The sequence below is a fragment of the Balaenoptera musculus genome, chromosome 3 (genome assembly GCF_009873245.2).
Source record: "Balaenoptera musculus isolate JJ_BM4_2016_0621 chromosome 3, mBalMus1.pri.v3, whole genome shotgun sequence".
NCBI lineage: Eukaryota > Metazoa > Chordata > Mammalia > Artiodactyla > Balaenopteridae > Balaenoptera > Balaenoptera musculus.
This window is the reverse complement of record NC_045787.1, coordinates 118,356,015-118,372,481: the sequence shown is the minus strand read 5'-3', so window position 1 is coordinate 118,372,481 and position 16,467 is coordinate 118,356,015. Positions and strand designations below refer to the sequence as shown.

General features: G+C 45.2%; 1 protein-coding gene across 4 annotated transcripts in view; it reads right to left on the bottom strand.

The window, feature by feature from the left end:
- ARHGAP26 (Rho GTPase activating protein 26) overlaps positions 1–12,369 on the bottom strand; it is a 470,734-nt gene extending 458,365 nt beyond the window's left edge. For 3 of the 4 annotated variants that reach the window (XM_036847118.1, XM_036847119.1, XM_036847120.1), the window contains exon 1: positions 11,849–12,002. In XM_036847118.1, coding sequence (XP_036703013.1) covers positions 11,849–12,002 — 154 coding nt within the window. Of the gene's footprint in view, positions 1–11,848 lie in introns of all 4 variants that reach the window. The other variant, XM_036847117.1, reaches the window with a different exon arrangement.
- Positions 12,370–16,467: the final 4,098 nt, after the last annotated feature.

Below are 16,467 nucleotides of genomic sequence, written 5' to 3'. Positions count from 1 at the left end.
GTTGGGTCTTTGTTTCTGTGCGAGGGCTTTCTCTAGTTGCGGCAAGTGGGGGCCACTCTTCATTGTGGTGCTCAGGCCTCTCACTATCGCGGCCTCTCTTGTTGCGGAGCACAGGCTCCAGAAGCGCAGGCTCAGTAATTGTGGCTCACGGGCCCAGTTGCTCTGCGGCATGTGGGATCTTCCCAGACCAGGGCCCGAACCCGTGTCCCTGTATTGGCAGGCAGACTCTCAACCACTGCGCCACCAGGGAAGCCCTGACATAAACTTTTGAAAAAGAAACATAGGTTTAAATTAAAATAAAAATGTTTTTTTTAAATTTTATTTCATTTGCTCAACTGATAGTCATCTTCTACACCTGACCCACAAGCGTAATAGTGAGATATGCAGTCAGGAATCTGTTACAGTTTGGGTCCTATCTGCTTGACAGTCTCTGTGGCACAGAAACAGCCTCAAGTTCAACTCAATCTGCCTGGAAATCTATCTAAAGTCTCATGGGAGAAGCCAGTTCATATTTTCAAAGTGTTCAAATCAGCCTGGAATAAACTTAAAAGCACATTTGATAGCAAGATCAGATGAGCTTTGAAATCTACCTGTGGTGTTTTTACAAACCATGTAAAATGGGGTTTATCTTGGCTTTTCCTGTGTGGCAACAGCAGGAGTCAAACCTTAGCTACTGGCTTGGCCCAGAGAAGCCAGCCAGTTAACAAGATTTGATCCAGAATTCCCAAGCCCCTCAACCTTTTGTCCATCTGGCAAAGAAAACACACACACACACACACACACACACACACACACACACACACACACAGACCACCCCCCCCAGCCCCAGGAATCTCCTCTTTCTAAATATAGTAAGCACTGCCCAGTCTCCAAGCTCACCCTCTGTAGCATTCTGTGCCTTCCAACAGAGGTGAAATGAGCCAGATATAAACACACCGTGACAGCTTCTGGCCCACACTGCCAAGCTGTTTTCCTTACTATTTCCTCTCTTTCTCCATTCTGGGTTTCTACAAAAATGTGTAAACCCCAGTGACTATAATTTGTAAATATTCCTCTGGCCACTAAGGCTGTTTTCCTCACCCTACCAAATGTGATTTCCCTGAAATTTGAGGTCAGAATAGCCTATTATATATGGGCAAAGCCACATCCCATCTCCCATTTTATCTGTAAGAACTTGCAGCTCAGAAAGGATTTCAGACAGGTCCAAGGCTAATTAGGACACAGCCAATTAATTGTAATCTCTCTCTCTCTCTCTCCCCCCCCCCCCCCCCCCGGTTCCTTTAGAATCCGTGTCAGTGCCTAACAGAAGGGCTTGTGCTGTTAAGGATGCTTCCAATTTAAGCAAAAGGTTAAGCTTCAGAAACATAATCTAACAACACACTCAAAACAGTGCCAGAAAAATACCAACTGGCTACAGGGATGCAAGGACCTAAACAGTCGATGTCAAACAGCTTTAAAAAATGGAGGCTGGCAACAACTCCACTTTAAGGAATCTATCCCATGGAACTCCTGGGACCCACACACAAAGGTGGGTGTGCAAATAATCACTGCAGCACCTTCTATGCTGAGGCAATCCAAATATCCCTCAACAGGAGACGGGGTAAATAAGCCATGGTATCTCCACATAGCAGAGCTCTCTGCAGGCATTAAAAAGAATACACTGTGTATGTGTACTGACATGGAAGATCTCTAAAACAGTGTACTGACATGGAAGATCTCTAAAAGAGAACCTCAACCAGAAAAGCAAAACACAGAATAATTCATATCCTATAACCCCACCTATGAAAAAAACAAATATGCACAGAAAACGGACAAGAAAAAAAGCACACCAGTGGTTAACTCAGCCAAGCGGGTGCTTTACTCTGTATAGTTCCACACTCTGTGATTCTTTTATGAGAACGTATTCATGAACTGCGTACATGAATTTTTTTGTCTTTGCACTGTAAGATTAGGTCATCCATTAATACTGTTAATTTTACCCCCAAACCTAATCCTTCCCAAGTCATCTTTATTTCAGAAAATAGCGCCATCATTCACATAATTGCTCCAGCTAAAAACATTTGAATCATTCTTTTTTTTTTTTTAAAGATTTTTTGATGTGGACCATTTTTAAAGTCTTTATTGAATTTGTTACAATATTGCTTCTGTTTTATGTTTTGGTTTTTTGGCCCTGAGGCATGTGAGATCTTAGCTCCCCAACCAAGGATCGAACCCACACCCCCTGCATTGGAAGGCGAAGTATTAACCACTAGACTGCCAGGGAAGTCCCTAATCATTCTTGACTTTTATTCTCAAAGCCCAAATCCAATCAAATAGTAAATCTGTGGGCTCTACTTCCAAAACCACCCAGAATCTGACCACCATCTCCAGTGCTGCCACCCTAGCCCAAGGTGCCATTGCCTCTTACTTCACCTATTATAACAGCCTTCTAACAGCTCTCCTTGCCTCCATTCTTGCCCCACTAAATTATTCTCCACACAGTGGCCCCCATAATCTCTTAAAAACACAAGCAGGATGATGTCACAACCTCCTCCTGGCTTCCCATCACACTTAGAATGAAACCCAAAGTCCTTTCTGGGACTCAAGACCTCTAGGACCTGGCTCCCGACCTCTCTCCCTGTTCATTTGCCATCACTCTGCTCCAGCGACACTGGCCTCCCTGCTAGTCCTCAGACACCCCATGATCTCTCCCGCCTCACGAATTCTGCACCTGTCACCACCACCTCAAAAGCCCTTACTCTAGGCTAGGGCTTGGAGGACACAGTAAGAGTGGAGCAAAGCTCCATATTTGAAATGAAAGCCTTCCTCTGGTGGCCTAAGATATATAATTTGGAACATACTGGGTTATAATTTTAAAAATTGAAACTAGGGTCAGTCAGAAATTTAATCTAGAAAATCCACTTTGTTAGCTTCATACCGGCATCCCTCCTTTGGCTAACTTTTAAAAATGCAATGGCCTAAACAGGGTAGCAAAGTCACCTTCATGAATTGCTTTCCCCAATAGTTTGGCGGTGATAATGGGCCCTCCCTGACCCATTCTCATGTTGTCAATTCCTGGGGTTTGTGATCATTAGCTTACACTGGCCAGCACTAGGAAGTTCAGCCTGAGGCCTCTGCCAAGAGGGATGCTGGCTGGCCTAGCTGGAGCAGAGATCTGAACCACAGCCGTGTCAGAATCACCTTCCAAGCCCTGGGATGTGAAACTGATCAGTCAAGTGCATCTGAGGTTGAAGCAAATGGAAGCAGAAAGTCCCCAAATGAGGGCAAATGGAGAAAATCTACCGAGTGGAGTGGTGTTCCCTTAATCATCAAAAGTTTTATGGGACAAAGTAAAAGGATAAAAAAAAAAAATCCAAGGTATAAAATAGTGTCCAACAAAAAGATCTGAATAGACATGTCAGCAAAGAAAATGCACCAACGGCCCTTAATCATATGAAAAGATGCTCATCATCGTTAGTCATCGTGGAAATGCAAATTAAAACCAAGAGATATCACTTCACACTCACTAGGATGGCTACAATCAAAAAGACAGACAGTAACAAGTACTGGTGATGATGTGGAGAGATTGAAACCCTCAGACGATCCTGGTGGGAATTTAAAAGGATGCCTCTGCTGCAGAAAACAGTTCAGCAGGTTTTCTAAAAAATTAAACATAAGTTTATCCATACATCCTAGCAATTCTACTCCTAGGTAGGAAATGAAATAAGAAATGAAAGCACATGTCCGCACAAAGACATGTATTTCAAGGGTTGAAATTATTCTGCATTATACTGTAATGGCCAACACACGTTATTATACGTTTGTCAAAACTCATAGAATGTACAGCACAAAGAGTGAACCCTAATGTAAACAATGGACTTTAGTTATAACACTATATCACTTTTGTAACAAACGTACCACCTGAGAGGAAAGGGTGTGAGGGACTCTATGGGAACTCTCTATACATTCCACTCAATTGTTCTGTAAACCTAAAACGTCTCTAAAAAATAAAGTCTATTAATAATATTTTTTTAAAAAGGAGGGAGGGGAGAACTTAAGCCTCAATCAGTGGGCTGAGCGCAACAGATTAGATGCAATTTATTCAATCCAATTGAGAACAGAATAATTGGATTAAAGTGGAAGGACTTTTTTTAAAGCCAGTGTTATATAAAAACTACAAAATCTTGTTTGGATATAATTTGCCGTTGTTTATATTTGTATGAGAAATACTCCAAACGTCAGTACTGCAAATTACCACCGTTTACAAATAATTAGGAAATGCCTTTTTTTTTTTTCTTTTATTTGAAAGGTGCTAAAGCAAAGGAGCTGAGAAAAAACTTTTTGCTACCTAACTCCATAAGCATTTGTTCCATTAGGATTTTGTGAGTAATATAATTACTCCTAAACAAAGCAGGTTGGCACTGAACAGCCTTTGGGAATTTATACCATTAATGAAGGACTCACCTCACTACTGTAAAAAAGCCTATACCAAGTCCTAAAGAAGTATAAAAGGGTGACATGCTCTAAGCACACAACTCTTGATGTTGATTTTTTTTTTACTCTTGTTTTAATGAGCAAAGAGGATGAACTATTTATCTTAACAAATCAGACTCAAGAACAAGTTTTTGGCCTCCATGTTCAATGCTTTATTACCCAGTTAAAAGAGAATAACTTTCAGTTATAAAATAAATAAGTCATGGGATGTGATGTACAGCATGGTGACTATAGTTAATAGTACTATAATTGTATATTTGAAAGCTGCTAAGAGAGTAGATTTTAAAAGTTCTCATCACAAGAACAAAAATTCATAATTATGTATGGTGACAGATGTTAACTAGACATACTGTGGCGATCATTTCATATTATATACAAATAGCGAATCATTATGTTGTACACCTAACACTAAAAAATGTCCTGTGTCAATTATATCTCAATTTTTAAATTTTTTAATTAAAAAAGTAAATGAATGCTAGGAAAGTATGCATTTTCTAAAAAATATTAAAAAAGAGAGGGGCTTCCCTGGTGGCACAGTGGTTGAGAGTCTGCCTGCTAATGCAGGGGACACGGGTTTGAGCCCTGATCTGGGAAGATCTCACATGCCGCGGAGCAACTAGGCCCGTGAGCCACAACTACTGAGCCTGCGCGTCTGGAGCCTGTGCTCCGCAACAGGAGAGGCCGCGATAGTGAGAGGCCCGCGCACCGCGATGAGGAGTGGCCCCCACTTGCCGCAACTAGGGAAAGCCCTCGTGCAGAAACGAAGACCCAACACAGCCATAAATTAATTAATTAATTAATTAATTAATTTTAAAAAAAAAAGACATCACATGATACCACACGCCATGCCCATCACAGTGTCCCTATGTAAATACAAGGTTTGCCATGCTCTCTCCATCTGTTTTAAAAAAAAAAGAGACTCATTGGTAATCAGTGCTACCCTCAAAGAGCAACTCTACTGCTTCAAAAAGCCAAGAGATAATCAGACACCCTCATTTGTCTCACTAGCCTACAATGGCTCTTTAATCATATGATGAAGAGAGAAACACAAAACTTCAGAGCCCAATACAGAATCTTAGCTATTCTTTGCTACTCAGGACTCAGAGTCTGAAAAACAACGGGGACAATATTCTCACTTAATCTAGCACCTGCTGCATGTTTCTTCTTTCTAGTGTCTAGATCTCCAAACAATTTGCATCTTCACTGCCAGCGTGTCTACTGAAGCACTGAAGGGTCATGTTCAAGAGAAGGCCCTGCAGTCCGTGGTCAGCTTCAAAACTTGGTTGCACAACTTCCTAGCTGTGTGACCTTAGACAAGTTACCCAAACTGTAACGTGCACACAAATAAGAGTATTCATCCCACCGGACAGTGGTATAAAGACTCACGAGACAATGTGTGCACTTAGCATAGGGCCGGGCCCTTGGTGAGTGTTCAATAAACAAGAGCTGCTGGCAAGGTTTCAGGTTTTCTGTTTGCTTGTTTGTTTGTTGAGGAAACTGACAGTGCCCCCAAGGTCTTACAGCGTATATGTGGTAGAGCTTGGACTAAACATCAGGTCTGCCTGATAACAGAGGCCTGGCTCCTTGCATTGTGCTATGCTCCCCAGATCTGGGTCTCCTCAGGCTGCATATTATGGGCTCCAAGTTAACTCCTCCGAGTCCACTTCTTAAATGAACTCAATACTGATGTGTTCCCTATCTACATAAAAGGGCTGGAGCCATATATAAATACATTCTTGGAAGGCATCTTGTGGAAGGACTGCTATAAAGAGAATGTTATGGCAATGCCCACTAGAATTACTAATGTCCAGAATACAGACCACTCTGAAATGTGGCATTATCCGTGGAGATGAGTGGCTATCAACCCAGGACCAGAGAAGATTTCTGAAACATTTAAGACAGACATGCTTTTTCTGGAACACATCTGTCAGACTGGGCATTTAGATTATGGCAATTAATGACAGCTTGCACTATATAAGAATGTAGATATAATTTTTACTTTTTTTTTTTTTCTGTATTGTGAGTTTAGGGTCCCTACTGAGCCTCATGAATGCCCTCTAGCAGATATTATTAAAACTATTTAGATCTCATTCTTTTTTTCCTTAAGTAATGCACTACCTAAATGTTCTTTCTTCATGCCTTAGCAAAAAATCTTATAAGTGTGATCTCACTTAAGTACATCAGACTTTTTATCTGTCTCTCCACTTAGGGTTCAAGTTCCAAAATATAGAATTTTGCTTTGTATATATAGTTATGACTACAGATTTATGCAACCCTATTTCTGTTAAAAGATAAATGTCCGTTGAATTTAAGATTTGATTACTGACAAATAGCAGTTAAAATTTATTGTTGTGGTTTTTGCTGGCATTCTTATAAAACTACTTATTTCTGTTAAAATTCTCCGTGGTTGCCTTGGAGATGTTATGCAGGTCAGAATTACTAACCTCCGAGAATACAATGAAAAAGGCATGTCATCCCCAAAAAGTCTCATGAAAACTATGGTCTCATAGATTTTTGTAAAAAAAAAAAAAAAAAGTGTCTTCCGGCAGGCTACCAACCCCAGAGTAAGGTTTTTTTCAGTATCACACACCCTGCCCCAACTTGACTGAAAAGCTCACTGACAGAAAGGGTTGGATCCTTGGTCTTGTTTTGGTAGTCTCCTCTGCATCCTTCAAAGTACCATGAACGAGAATGAATCCATCCCCTCCCCCTCGTGAGACACCTGGGTTTTCCCTAGGACATGGTTCAGTCTTTGGGACTCCACCTCTACTTAAACCCCACTGAAGGAGAGCAGCTTATGGGTTCAAAGTTTCCCACCTGAAATTCCAATTAAGAAAACTGTGCCTCAAGATGCTCACCACCACCTAAGAGAAAACTACTAAAATTACACTTCTGATATCCAGAATAGGCAAATCCATAGAGACAGAAAATACATTAGTGGTCGACTAGGGCTGGAGGGCGGGAGGATGGGGAGGGAGGAGTTGGGAGCAAATGGTGGGGAATGACTGCTTATGGGAACGGGATTTCTTTTGGGGGCGATGAAAATGTTCTAAGACTGACTGTGGTGATAGCTGTACAGCTCTGCGAATGTACTAAAAACCGTTGAACTGGATGCTTTAAATGAGTGAACAGTATACTAAGGCAAATTATATCTCAATAAAGATATTCTAAAATGTGCATTCCTGCCCCACTCCTCCCACCTAAGACTATCAAAATAAGAGAACTCACTCTATCTCAGAAAGAAGTCAAACTTAAAGGGGTATATCCCCAGCAGCAAGTCCATAAACCAACTCTGAAGGTGGAAAGAAACACAGTTCCTGAAAACCCACATCACCTCTCAAAACCAAGAGCCTAATTCACTTTCAGTTCTGGGGAACCACATTTGGTTTGCTATCGAGTCCATGAGACAGCCAGACATGAAGTCCAGTGCATTCTGCAAGCTTTTCCTGCAAGGCAAAGGGAGGCAGCCAGCTCAGCCACTGGATGGGTGGAGGGGTAGAGGGGTTAATCTAGCAAGAAGATGGAAAATTTAAGCTACCAGAATGTTATTAGGAACAACAGATGTTGAGAGACTTTTTTTTTTTCTCTTTAACTTGTGGGGCTTTTTTTTGTCATAACCATGACTTTATACAAATAGGATTACCAGGCTTCTTCCCACCAGTGGTTAATACATACACAACTGCGTAAGTTACCAACAACTGGCATGAAGAAGGCATGGGCCTTACTCCTTGCATCCAAATCAAAAAATGTTCTTTTGGATGGACAATTCTGCTCTTAGTGACTCTTGCTCCGAGTCTTGACAACCCTGAATGCTGGAAGATAATAACAGCTACCATTAATTGAGCAATGCTATGCACCAGGCTTCAAGCTAAGTGCTTTCTTTACATACACTGTTTCATTTTGTGCTCACAGCAACCCTAGGAGGTCAGAGTGGCTACTCCCATTTTACACAGGAGGAGCTCAGGCTTAGTGACTCACCCAGAGTCAATCAGTAAGTGATGGTGTCAAGAATGGAACACAGAAAATCCTAAAACTCTTAATTCTACAAGTCTGAACTTCATCACTGGCCTCTATCATCTTTACAGAAAGAAAAAAGTACTAAAACACACAGAATCCTCTTGACTGAGACACAGATTAATCAAGGAAAGAGTGCCCACAGAAAAGTCCTGGACAAATCAGCACAGAAAAAAGTGACTCGGAGTCACCACATTAAACAAGAACTTTCTCCAAAAGCAGGATTTTTTGAAATGTAGGTCCCAAATTATTTTATTGCTTATCTTCCATGTGTCCAGCCCAGAGGTTTGAACTCCAGGGAAAGACTTCAAGGAGTTCATTTGTTTATCAGATTATCAAGGGGAATCAAGAGACAACAGACCTACACAACAGTTTTGCTTCAGAGTTAAGTGCACAGGCTCTGGAATCAGACAGCTTAGTTGCTGTGATGCCTTGGGCAGGTTACTAATCTCTCTGAGCGTCAGTTTCCTCATTCATAAAGTGGAAGTAGCAAGAATAATGATCTAGCTGAACTTCAGCAATCCCAGTTTTATTGTCTCAGATTAACACACAACGGAAACCTTAACCCAAAGATCTGTGAAAATTAATTACAAAATAAAACCATAAAATTTTAGAGCTGGAAAAGCCTATAAATCATCTAAACCAGTGTTACTTACACAATTATGTATTTATTTTTACGTATTTTTTTTTTTAAAGATTTATTTATTGATTGATTGATTGCTATGTTGGGTCTTCGTTTCTGTGCTAGGGCTTTCTCCAGTTGCGGCAAGCGGGGGCCACTCTTCACTGCGGTGCGCGGGCCTCTCACCATCGCGGCCTCTCCTGTTGCGGAGCACAGGCTCCAGACGCGCAGGCTCAGCAGTTGTGGCTCACGGGCCCAGCTGCTCCGCGGCATGTGGGATCCTCCCAGACCAGGGCGCGAACCCGCGTCCCCTGCATTAGCAGGCAGACTCTCAACCACTGCGCCACAAGGGAAGCCCTACGTATGTATTTTTTAAAACACTGGCTTTACATTTACAGTAGTGATAAAGACGATCCAAAGAAAATGAATACACAAATACTAATATAGTGGTATACGATGCAAGAAGCACCTAATGACAACACAATGCCCGAAGTCTGGTAAATAGTAATCACCTCCACCCTTTTTAAGAGGTCACATGACCTGTTCAAGCAGTAGTAAGAATAGAAGAGTACAGTTAGTAGTAGAGCTGGATATTAAGAGATTAGAACACCTAGTTCTCCCCCAAGTTACAGAGCTGGTCCATTCCACTAGACAATTTGAATAACTCTTTAATTTTATCACTGCACTGTTTCCTCCTACCCAAAGAATTCTTACATGCCCTCCCCACTCCTCCAAAAAATAGTAGCAGGCAAATAAACTGCCAGTCACACAAATGCATCCTCCTCAAACTCAAGGCTGAGATACAAAATGCAAGTCCAAATTCCAACACGCTTGGTCCAGGGGGTCCATTCTGGGCAAGAGGGATGGGGCAGAATTAAGAGCTCAGCATCAGCAGGAACTCCATCTCTGGCTCAGACCATGTTGGAGGCTCAGAAACCGCCCTGCCGTTAGAGCAGTGCGGCTCTGGGCTAGTGATTTCTCCAAGTCTGTTTTCTCATTTGTAAAATGACTAACAGTACATGAGATAATTTGTGGGTGAAGCAGTGCCTGGCATGGAGTAAGTCTTTACATCCACAGGGGCAGCAGAACTGTCACTACTACTTCAGTGCCTGGGGCAATATCTAACACACAGCAAGCACTCCAAATGTTTACTGAATAAAGCAGAGGCCCAATTAAAGCCAGCCTGAGAGTCACTCAGGGTGACTCATGGGCCCAACCTGTAAGTGGGCCCCTAAGTTACTCCAAACCAGGGTCACATATTCCAGAACCAACGATGGTCCTGGTCATTGACAAAAGAAGAGTCTGTTCATATGCTTCAGGTCACAGCCTCCAGCAGAGACCCTGCCTCTGAGGAGCCTTATCACATCAAAGTTCCATGTTTATTTCACCCCAAAACACTGGCACTTGCTGCCCTGGGGCTCCACTGTCTCCCTCTTCATTTTTAGAAGCAACAGGCTCACAAAATGACACCTCAGGCACTTGACTTTACATCTCCTTTATAGAGGCTTGGGGACAATTCTCACAGCTAGGGCCCCACTCTGCCAATGCAAGCTTTATTAGCTGAAAGATACCACCTATTAAGAAATCCATCACAGAGGAAGGAAAAGTCAAAGACAATTCCACTGTCTGCCTTTTTTCCTGATTCTCAAAACTAAAAGATGGACCAAACTATTTTTAAATGGGTAGACTGAAAAGGCACCCATAAAAAGATCTCAACAATCCAAGGCGCTCTTCCCTAGAGCACTCCTGTTTGGCCAGGAGACATTCCCTTGCTCTGCAAAAGACAAGGCAAATCATACACAGAATGCAAAACTCATTTCTCCCCTGCCAAAGGGAAATTTGCAAAAATTGTTTTACAAAAGGTTTGAGGATCTATGAGTTTAAACTTCTCCTTTCTGAGTGAGGACCGAGGACATTCCTTCTCAGACTTCTGAGTTTTCAAGGATATTGGGAGAGGTAAAAAGGGAAGCGAGGGAGCGGGAGAGGGAGAGGATATGTTCGTTCTATTTTTAAACCCTCGCCCACAGTTTAGAGTAAAGGAACACTCTGATTCTGTACTCCCACCCCTACCACCTTCTGCTAAACACAAGAATCAGAACCTGCACACGTACATGGCCCTGATTCTAGATTTGGGGGGTACAGGATGCCAATACTCCAGAGAATCGCGAGCTGACCGACCATCCCACCCAGCCCTTCTCTGGGCAGCGGCTGTGCCTTTCGGAGAGCCCGGCGGCCCTGAGCAGGCTGGCACTGCGCCCAGGGAGCGAAGCAGGCACAACCCGCCTTTTTCCGAGGGGAGGCAGCGCCCCCTTGGCGGGGCCCGCTCTATTCCCAAGGCTGGGCACCCAGGGGTGAGCAACTCTTCCCCAAGGGAGCAGGAGTCGTGGACGCGAAGGGGTTTCCCAACAGGCTGCGGCGCACCAGGCACTCCAGTCCCACTCCCAGGACACCTGTGTGCCGCGCACAGCCGCCCGCGGCGCCCCGGAGCGCCACTCGCGCTCGCTCTCCTCCCAGCTACCCCGGAACGCAAACGGCCGGACGACGGATCTTTTCCCTCACCGTCTTCTTGCCAGTTCGCCCATTTTACGTATCCTTCCCGCCCCACTACAAGCATCTACACCCGTCCCTCAGCGCCTGGGGTCAGAAAACCAGCCGGACACGCGACCCCCAGGGCTGAGCGCCTCCCGACGGCCCCTCCCGCCCCGGAACTCCGTCCCCGCCAGGCTCGGGGGCACTCACTCTTGAGCGCGCTGACGAGTGACTTCCCGTCCTTGATGAGCTCCTTGATGAATTTGTTGGTCTTGTCCAGCTCCGCTTCGTGTGACTTGAGCGTCTCTCGGAAGTGTGGGCTGTCGAGGCAGCAGTCGCTGAATTCGAGCGCGGGCAGCCCCATGGTGTCTGCGGCGCCCAGCCGGGGGGCGCGCCTCCCCCGGGGCCCCGGCGGCCCGCAGCCCCGAGCACGCACGCGGCGGGACCCCGGCCGGCACCCGCGACGGCCGCCGGCTCCACAGGTGTGGCGCCGGCTAGCCCTGCGCGCGGTGTCCGCGGGCGCGCACGACTTCCGAACCGAGCCGGGACCCGAACGAAGGGCGGCTGCTCCAGCGGCGTGCAACCGAGCGACCGGGGAGCAGGAAGCGCAGCGGCGGACCCGCAGCGGCGCCGGGAAGGGAACGAGCAGTCGAGCGAGTGCAGCCGCCTCCTCCCCGCCTCCTTCGCCTGTTCGCTCTCCAGCAGCCTCGAGCGCCCTCTCACAGCAGCCTGGGCCGCTCCGCCGGCGTTCAGGCCGCACTAACCTGCTAGCAATGACCTAATCCCAGCCGAGCCAATCAGAGCCCCGCCTCAGCCCGACCCCCGGGCCTCTCGGGTACGCCCGGCCCTTCCGTGGCCATGACCCAATCAGCGGGGTCCGGAGGCGGGGTCTGGGCCAGAGGGCGGGGCCCACGCCACTGCCTAGGTCCGCAGCAGAAGCTCCGCCCGCACCCGCCCGCGCGGTGTTGCAGACCCGGAGCCCCGAGCGTGAGCGCTGCGGCATGCCCCGTACCTTGCCGGCTCGCATCCGAGATGGTGCGTCTGAAGGTCTGGGGAGCGGAAGAGCCTAGATGTGCTGAACATGAAAAATCTGGGAATTTAGGGCTGCAGTCCCCCTCACACTTCGGGCAATCGAGCTTGCACTCAAAATGCAGCCCCCTGCCCCAGAGGAACCCCGAGCGCACCAAGCGACCACATCGCCCCTAGGAACAAGCTCCTTCTTCCAGTCGAGCAGAAAAGATTTGCATCTTAAAATTACCAGCTTTTCTTGCCTGCAGTCTTCCCGCCCCCTACAGTCCTGCCCCCTCACGGCCACTCCTGCTCAAAACCCGCCCACGGCTGCTCTCAGCCGAAGGATCTAACATCCTTACGAGAATTTCAGCCGCCTGTTGTTTCACTGCTGGGCACCTAACACAATTTTACATAATTGCGTCCACTGCCTGTCGTCCTTTGCTGCACCGTGAGCTCCAAGAACACGAGCCACCGCAGTTTTCTTGTGCGCTGCGGCATCCCTAACACCTAGAACAGTGGCCGGCATCTAATAACAGATATTGAGCGCTTACCGTGTGCTACGTGTGCTATGGCGATTGATAAATATTTGTGGAATAAATGAATGGATCCTTTCCCGTGTCCCTCTCCACCTCCTACCCCACCCCCACCCCCAGTGCGTTGCCCTGTAGCCCTTTGATTCCACCACAGGAATCAATCCAGGCAGCTCACGCACTGCACTTGCCAGGCTGGATCCCACAGTGTCTAGTGCTGAACTGTGAACTCCTAGAGGATAGGGACTGTCTTGGAATAAACTATTTGTATGTCTAGGAACTAGCAGCCCTCCAGTTAGGTGGTTTTGTGTGTGTGTGTGTGTGTGTGTGTGTGTGTGTGTGTGTGTGTGTGTGTGTGTGTGTGTGTGTGTGTTTTGTTGCTGTTGTTTTTCACATAGGTCTATGTTTAGGCACTAGGCTAGATGCTAGAGATGCAAAGATGAATAACACAGAATGAACCTGACTGCTACAGGTTAGTGGGAGAGACAAGCGACAAGCAATAGCAATGCTGCATGGTAAGTTAGGATAGAAGGCCTGGGTGCTCGGGAACGTGGAGAAGGGATTGCTAGCTCAGGGGGCCAGAGAAGGCATCGATGTCAAGGTACTGATTTATTAAATGCATAAATGAATGAATGTGATCTATTTGCCAGTTGTAGCTACAAATTCAGACTTGACAGCAGGCCCAAACAGCTATCAGATGGATAATTAAAACCCTGAAAATAGTTGTTCCTCACCTGCCAAGAATGAGAAAGATGTGGAATGGAAATCCCATGAAACTAAATCTGTTTAATGCAATATCTTGAGCACTTAAAAGTAGGTGTTCTGGCTCTTAAGTGATACATAACAAATCACACCAAAACTTAATGGATTAAAACAACTATGATCACTTTATTTTCTCTCATAATCTCTTTGGGTCAGGAATTTGGGAGAGAGCCTGGCTGGGTGATTCTGGCTTGGGGTCTCGCATATGTTTGCAGTCATATGGTAACAGGAGCATCTCCCTCTCTTCGGTGGGCTCAGGACTTCACTGTGTGGTCTCTCAATGTGGTCTAGTTGAGTTTCCTCACTGCATGGCGGCCTCAGCACCCCAGTGTGAACGTCCCAGCTCACAAGAGGAAAGCTGAATCACCTTTTATGACCTAGCCTTGGAAGTCAAACACTTCTTCCACCTTCATCGGGTACAAGCAAGTCACAAGCCAAGATTTAAGGAGAGAGTAATTAGACTGTACCTCCAGATGGGGAAGTAAAAAGAAAGGGAGATATTAATGCAGCCATCTCTGAAAAAAACCAATCTGCCACTGCGGGCCTAGCACAAGGCAAAGTATTCAATAAATGTTAAATGAATGAAACAAAATGAGGTCCACAATTATTTATTTTTATTCTATTGAGGAATATTGGGCAAATGTGCATAAACATATACGTATTAGTAAGAATAATAAGAAATATTACCCATCATTTGTTAAGTTCTTAGTTTGTGCCAGACACTATGCTAAAATTATGTACATGCATTTAGTCCCTACAAGGTAAGACTGGTACTAGGATAATCCCCATTTTTCAGATGAGAAATTGAGGCCCAGAGTTGTAACTTGAACCAGGTTACCTAGCTAAGAAGAGTGTGTGGCACATACACATACACAAACATATACCTTAATATGCCTGTTTACAAGTGTGTAACTTCTTATGAATTTAATCCAGAATTTCCACAAAGACCTCCCACACTTTCTGCAATACTATCAGAAGAGAATCAGAATGTAGAAGTACTGAGTACAGAAACTGGCCCCTGGAAGGTGCAGCTGTCTCTCTCTCCCTAGAAAATAAGCTCCATGAGATAGAGATTCTGTGTTCACTATACACCCCCAGCACCTAGGACAGCAAAGGGCACTTCAAAAATGCACAATGCCAAAGGGAGGGGCACCTGTTTAATAAGGAAGAAACAATGACTCATGTAACAACACAGGTTGTGGCCATGAATGCAAATAGAACAGAACAGTTAAGGCCCAGAAATCACTGTCATATGAAATAGAGAAATTATTTAGGCAAAATGATTTGGCCTACTTTCTTTGGATGAATATCTGAATTCCTTCAAATTAACCAGTTAGTTCAAATACTTCTAGTTTTGATATCAACGCATTTTAAATCCATATTATTTCTGCCTTCAATTGTCCAATTAACTTTTTTTTTTTTTTTTGTCTGCATTGGGTCTGCCTTGCTGTGCACGGGCTTTCTCTAGTTGTGGCGAGCAGGGGCTACTCTTCGTTGCGATGCATGGGCTTCTCATTGCGGTCACTTCTCTTGTTGCGGAGCACAGGCTCTAGGCGCGCGGGCTTCAGTAGTTGTGGCTCACAGGCTCTAGAGCACAGGCTCAGTAGTTGTGGCGCACGGGCTTAGTTGCTCCGCAGCATGTGGGATCTTCCCGGACCAGGGCTCGAACCCGTGTCCCCTGCCCTGCATTGGCAAGTGGATTCTTAACCACTGCGCCACCAGGGAAGTCCCTCCAATTAACTTTATATCTACCATACAATTACCTCCCATTTGTAGAAAACAGGAAAGCACTCTCACATATGTTATCTCCAAGCCCACACAATCGGAGGTGGGCAAGGGTCACTGGCTCATGATTCCTGAACACAAGCTAGAGAACGGAGCTGGTCTATGATGAAAGTTCATCAGTCCTCACGTAACTGAGGACCAGGGATAGTGTAGCTTCAGGGCAGCTTCTGGCAGTTTAGATGATGACATCAGTATAAGGTCTCTCTCTCCATCACTCCAGCTGACCGTCCTCTGTGATGCCTTCATTTTCAGTGGCTCTTTCTGCTTCTCCAAACTTACATCAAGTACTATTAAGCAGTAAGAGAGTTTTCTTTCCATGAAGTCTGGCAGAAATTACAAGACTGAAACCAGAGGTGAAACAGCCCCACTCCTAACCCATAAAGCGTTGGGAGGAGTTGTTCCCGCAAAGGACAAGCCAAGTGCTGTTAACAGGAGAAGAGAGAATTAATTGCTGCTGAATAGGCAGGAGCAATAATATGCAGTACACCTGACCGGTCCCCCAACCCCCCTCAAAATGAGTGCTCCTTCTGCTACATTCTCCTGGTTTTGTAGTTCTAGTTAGCGTTTATTCATTCTTTTGTATAGTTGATACCATATGTCTCTCTACACATGACTTCACCTTTGTGTTCTTAATGGATAAGACATGAATTTTCCATTTTAAAATACTGATTTGGGGGTAATGGAAAATCTATATCTCGATTGTGGTACATAGGCATCAACATTTTTCAAAATTCATGGCTG